Source organism: Ceratotherium simum, chromosome 11 (assembly GCF_057802395.1).
Source record: "Ceratotherium simum simum isolate JZ-2026a chromosome 11, ASM5780239v1, whole genome shotgun sequence".
NCBI classification, from domain to species: domain Eukaryota; kingdom Metazoa; phylum Chordata; class Mammalia; order Perissodactyla; family Rhinocerotidae; genus Ceratotherium; species Ceratotherium simum.
The window spans coordinates 52,073,552-52,079,722 of record NC_141910.1 but is presented as its reverse complement, the minus strand read 5'-3'; the positions used below and the strand labels follow the sequence as shown (position 1 = coordinate 52,079,722).

General features: G+C 44.6%; 1 protein-coding gene across 1 annotated transcript in view; it reads left to right on the top strand.

The window, feature by feature from the left end:
- Window positions 1–1,778: 1,778 nt before the first annotated feature.
- Window positions 1,779–6,171, top strand: part of WDR43 (WD repeat domain 43) — a 47,726-nt gene continuing 43,333 nt past the window's right edge. Inside the window, exon 1 of the mRNA XM_004418184.3 lies at window positions 1,779–2,018. Within this exon, the coding sequence (XP_004418241.1) occupies window positions 1,794–2,018 (225 nt within the window). The 5' untranslated portion in view covers window positions 1,779–1,793. The remainder of the gene's footprint in view (window positions 2,019–6,171) is intronic.

The window sequence follows — 6,171 nt, the reverse complement described above, 5'->3', positions numbered from 1 at the left end:
GATCATGAATTTAAAGTGGGTAAGAGTCATAATAGAGTGGTTGTGGCTTTTCTCTACTCACTTTCAGCTGCTTTTGGGTGGAGAGTTAGATTTTACCAGGCTTGCAGTTTCACCAACGAAGGACTACGATGTGAGAAAGAGGCAAGGGAGTTGAGAACTGCAATGACAGACTTTAAGATGAATTAAGAGGGAAGGGCAGCCGTCAGGGAGGAGGGGTGAGGGCTGGTGAAAACATTGTAGGATCGATGAATTGATGGTCCTGTGGGGTAGAAGGATTGGCTGGAGCCTGGGAGCTAGAGGGAGCGGGCTGAAAAAATAGGAGTTGGTGGTTAGAGAGCAGTGTGTGGAAACAGAGATTATGGAGGGGGTGCAGTTATTGTAATGATAAGGTCTGCGACATGACCGTGGGAGTGAGTGGCTGGTATAAGGTAGATGCCAAGATCATTGAAAGGGAGGAGGTCAAGAAATGATATGTTTGGGTATTGGAGGGTCATCTATGTGAACCCTACATAGTCTCATTGGGTCAGGTCGTCCATGCCCAAAGATGACTTGGGTTGGAAATCCAGCTTCTCTTCCACTGCCCAGCTCTATATCTCAGTTTTTTTAAATCTGAAAAATGGAGGGCTGGCCCCGTGGCTTAGCGGTTAAGTGAGCGCGCTCCGCTGCTGGCGGCCCAGGTTCGGAACCCCGGGCGCGCACCGGCGCACCACTTCTCCGGCCATGCTGAGGCCGCGTCCCACATACAGCAACTAGAAGGATGTGCAGCTATGACAGACAACTATCTACTGGGGCTTTGAGGGAAAAAATAAATAAAAAATTTTAAAAAAATCTGAAAAATGGAGATATTGATAGTTTCTACACCCTAGGGCTGTTGGGAGGACTAAGTGAATTAATATACATAAAACACTTAGAACAATACCTGACATAATAATAAGTGCACAATAAATAGGCTTTTATTTGTATATTTACAACTAACAAATCTATCACTCTAGCTCAGATCTTTTTTCATACAGACCTATATATGTTTTTTTATAACAAAAATCCTTGAAATAGTTGTCTATACTTTTCTGCACTTTCTCACTCCCTTTTTCCCCCTCTACTCTCTACAATAAGTTTTTCCCCCCTACCTCTCTACTAAAAATGCTTTTGAAAAGTCACCAGTGTCCTTGATCTTGCCAAGTCCACTGGTTAATGCTCAGTCTTCATCTTACAGCATTTGACACGGCTTTGATCATATCTTGCTTGTGAAATTCTTATAAAACTTTGGTTTCCAGGGCATCTCATTCTCCTGGGCTTTCATCCTGCCTCACTGTTACCCCTTCTTAATCTTCTTTGCTGGATCTTCTTCCTCTTCCTGACCTTTAAAGACTGGCATAGTTTGGGGCTAAGTTTTCTTCTCTATCTATACTTACACCCAACATGATCTGACCAGTCCCACAGTTTCAAACAGCATCTGTATGCTAACGCATCCACAGTTTATATCTCTAACTGTGATCTTTTCATATATCCAACTTCCTACGGAACAACTCTATTTAAAGGAATGAGCCCCGCTCTCCAGGGCACAGTCAGTCACATTGCTCCACACGTCCTCTCCCTCCCCCAGTGCAAGTTAGCATTGGCCCACCGGGCCACCGTCCACACAGTGGGCCCGCCCTACGCTCGCCTGCGCGGCGAAAGGCCACGCCCTCGACCCTCGGCGCTTCCTCCGCCCCACTTCCTCCCTCCAGACCCCGCCCCGCGTCGGTGCGCCTGCGCACGGGCGAACACGTGGCTGCCGCGGAGCCAGAGCAGCAATGGCGGCGGGTGGCGGCAGTGTTGCCGACCCCCTGTCTCCCGCGGGGGTTCCCTGCGCCTTCTCCCCGCAGAGCCAGGCCTACTTCGCTTTGGCGTCTACCGACGGTCACCTGCGAGTGTGGGAAACAGCCAACAACCGGCTGCAGCAGGAGTACGTGCCTTCCGCGCACCTCAGCGGTACCTGCACCTGCTTGGCCTGGGCGCCAGGGCGGCTGCAGGCCAAGGTAAAGCGAGCGGGATGGCGGTGGGCGGGCGCCTGTCGACTCGGCCTCCGGGTCCCCCCGGCCCCTCGGCGCGTGGCCCAGCATCGCGCGTGGCCCTCGACGGCCCGGGGCGAGGAGGCGCGGGGCGCGGCGGCGGCGCGGACTGGGCCCACGCCGCCAGCCCTGTGTGCGGCCTGTCCCGAGGGCAGCGAGAGAGGGCGCCGCCCGACCTCACGGGCCGTGGGCCGGAACCCTGCCGGCGGGCTCCATGCAGTCGGCAGTCGGCGCCCGGCGCCCCGCAGTCGCCGGGGCCGCCATGTTCGCGGAGGCCCCCGGCCCCCCAGGGGCGGCTTCCTGCTGCCTGGCCTTGCTCATCAGCGTGCGCTCTTCAGAGCCTTGGCCTTTGACAGAGCTCCACTTTGGGGCTATACTACTTCTCCGACCCCTGTCCAACTTATTGGCTTTGCCCTGGGCAGTTGGAATGAACAAGTCTGTTTCCTTGCTTCCGGACAACCCCAACCCGCCCCCCCCCCCCTCGGGTGCCGACTCACCACGTGTTCTCTTCCACGTCCAGGATGTGGGACTTGCACTCTTGAAACTCTTGACTTTCCCAGGGTCGTTTCCATTCTCGGCCGTTTGAACCTTCTTGCTTTTTTATTTTTAATTTCTGCTAGGCTCCATTGTTGTACATCTCCTTTCCTCCAAGGTTGAAGTCTGCATTAGGATATGGTGGTAAACTGAAGTAGTTGAGCTTAATGATCGTGAGTCCAGGTGAAGTTTCTGTTAGATAGGACACTGCCGAGTTAGGGAAGGCTTTTCACTCTTAGCCACCCATCTCAGGTAAGATGCTATTCACTGTGAGTCACGCGACTACATCTGCTCTAACTCACACGCACGTGGGAACTGCAGGTACAGGGTAGCCAAACTGAATCAGTCCAATGTGGTTTGGAAGCATCAGGTATTGTGAGGTGTGTGGTGTTCAGCTGACACTCTGTAAAACTTCAAAAGCTAGTATTTAGTACAGATCTTAACTCCCCTCTGACTACCCTAGGGAACTTTCTACTAAATTTTTAGGTTAAAAGTAGGGATGCATCTAACTTGTTCTACTTTGTATAAGTATGTTTAGGTATTTTTCACATTTTAAGCTTAATTTTCATAGTTTCTGGATGAAGTGTCTCCTCTTGACTAATAAGAGAAACCTTTTCAGAGCTCTTAGTCAAGCACAAAACTTGGACTTGTGAAAAAATCGTAGTTGTCAGTGTTAAAATTACAGCACTCTGCATATTTTTCTTTCTCAAAGTTGTTTTTTATGTTTGTATTTTAACATTCCTGTAAAGTGATAATACTAATGAAGAGGAGAAATACAGAGCAATGATTAGATTCATGGATCCAAGCTATGCTGCCTACATTTGAATCCAGGCTTGGCTTCATAGTAGTAATTGTGCCTGTAGTTCCTCATTTGTAAAATGAGGATAATAGTATCTACCGCATAGAGTGGTTGTGAAGGTTAACATATTTAATAATGCATACAATATTTAGAATAGTTCTTGGTGTGTAAGTGCTGCAAGTGTTAATATCGTTATAAGTATCTCATATTTGTGTGATTAGTCCTGCAAGGTAGGTAAAGACTAACTTTTTGCCTTGTTTGGGAAGAAAAACTGAGGCTCTAGAAAGTTAAGCAACTTGAAAAAGCCAAAAATGGAACCAGGACTAGAATTCTGGTATTTAGAGCTCAGTTCTCTATTATCTGCAACAAATAGTTAATATTAGGTTGGCAAAAATTTGTCGCCCACTTTGCTTTTCTGTTGACTTACTATCACATTGTATACCTCAGGAATAAAATTTTTGCCTAGTCTTAAATTTCCTGTTAAGAGTCTTAGTTTTAGAATATATATAACACTTTGATACAATAGAAAATATCTGGATTTGGTTTCATAATCAGGACTCAAGTCAAACTTGCTTTTGTCACATTGAGCAAGTCACTTTAATTTTGGAGGCTTCATTGAAAAATGAGAGTTGGGCTACATTAAAAAGTTTATACAGGTTTCAGTATCCTTTTACCTGTATGCTCTCGTTTTAGCCACACAACCCAGTGAGATGCCCTGAAATTATTACATTTTTAAAAACTGAGAATCAGGACTAAGAAAGTTTAAATGACTTCACCGAAGCCCTAATAGACAGTAAAGTAGTTGAAGCGACTAGAGTTGAGATACTCTGGCTCCTGGTCTAGTGCTCTTACACTGTAACCTTAGATCTTGAATCACAGAATTGACAGCTGGGAGGAATGTAGAGACATCCAGTCCTCATCATCTTGGGAATGTGTTCTCTTAGAGCATCATTTTTACTCGAAAATTAGGGAGTGAAGCAGTTTTCCTGTATTAAAACAAATTTGCACATATATTATGGTATAAAATTAAAAAGTCACATGATTTTTAAAGATAGAAAATGAAGAGTGATTTGTAGCAACTGCTTCAACCTTTGCTCTCAGGTCCCCGGGGTTATGATGCTTGCCGCTTAAGTTTTAAGATGCTCTCATCTTATGAAACCCTATTATTTTGCAACTTTGAGGCTTAAAGTAAGAGGCATGAAAAGAGTGTTATTCTGAGGCCCGTGTTCTTAACATCTTGTTAAGATCTTGTTTCTCTCAAATGTGAAATGGAGATTATGCCACCCACCTTTCAGCGTTCTGAGAGGATTAAATGAGGCAATGTATGTGACTGGTGTAGTATGGTCTGGCATGCAGTAAATGCTCAATAAATGTTAGTTATTGAATGAATCATTGCGTGTTCTATATGGGCTCATTTTATCATTTACCGCTACATTCCTCAATATAAATCAGTTTGTAAGAGTGTCCTGCATCTGGTTCAGTAATTTGCAGTTTGCCACCCAAGGACAAAGTTTGGTGACAGTATTCTTATCGATGGAGAATTGTGAGTTGGTGCTGGATTTCTTGGGTAACAGGAGTTCAAGCAGTGGTTCATAAATGTTTAGGGAAATTAGATTGCTGCTTCTTGTTCTTGGTCATAGAATGATTATAATACTTGCATTTATGACACAATAGTTTTTAGAGGGTTTTCATATATATATTATATAGCTGAGCATTCCTTTTGGTTGATGGAGCCTGGGGCAAGAGGACCTCCTAGGATGACGAGAAAAGTGCAAGGCGACAGATTGATGGACTATAGATGGACGCCGTGTTTAGAGCTCCTCAGATTTGCGTATGTAAACTGAGGCTAAGATGTTAAATGATATGCCAAAGCCACACAGTAAATGGCTGAGCCACCTAGGAACTGACCCTGCTGTTCTGTTGCCCCCTTAAATCTCTCCAACTTTTCTACTTTTCCTTCCCTAACTGCTGTAGAGCCCTGGTGAAACAGCCTTGTCTGCTGTTGGCTACCGCAGTAAATGTACTTACGCTGCTTTGCTGTCACTGCAGTTAAAATGACCCACACAGCTTAGTGCTTGTTGAATGAACCGCGTGGCATTTCAGACATTGGACAGGACAAGCACAGTAGCATTAAGGATATTTCTAGGAAAAATCTCAGCTGAGTATCCCCACTTCCATTTCTTAGAGATGTAGCACACTCGACTTCTGTACGATGAAGGCTGTCTTAAGGTCTCTCCAGTATTTAAACTTTAAAAGAAGGTAAAGTTTGCAGATTAGATCCCATTGGCAGAAATAGAAATTCCTGTGTATTAGAATTATAATTGTTTTGATATAAATACTGTCTGTAATTATGTGTAAAATGCACACATTTTGTTCACCTTTATCCATGAAACTTAAACATTTGCCAGAGTAAGTGATAGTAATATAGGCCAAGAGACTATGGCATAGGAGACTAATTGCAGAATGAGACTTGAAACTTGGCATAATTTTCAGTGTCTAGAGGTCAGTATTTTTCAAAAATAGGTCTTGATCCATTAGTGCATTGCGAAATAGATTTAGTGGGTTGTGACAGCATTAAAAAGTGAAATAGACAATGTCAGTATATTTTGCATGATGAAGGATAAAGTTTTTGTGAAACTTGTTTCAGTTTATACATACGTTTTTATGAGTGTGTGTATTGGCTCTCTATGTAAACTCTTTTCTTCCTCTGGGATCTCAGTCTAAAAAGTCATTGCTCAATTGATCAAATTCAGGCTTCATCACTTGGATGTGCTTTTTTCTCTCTGT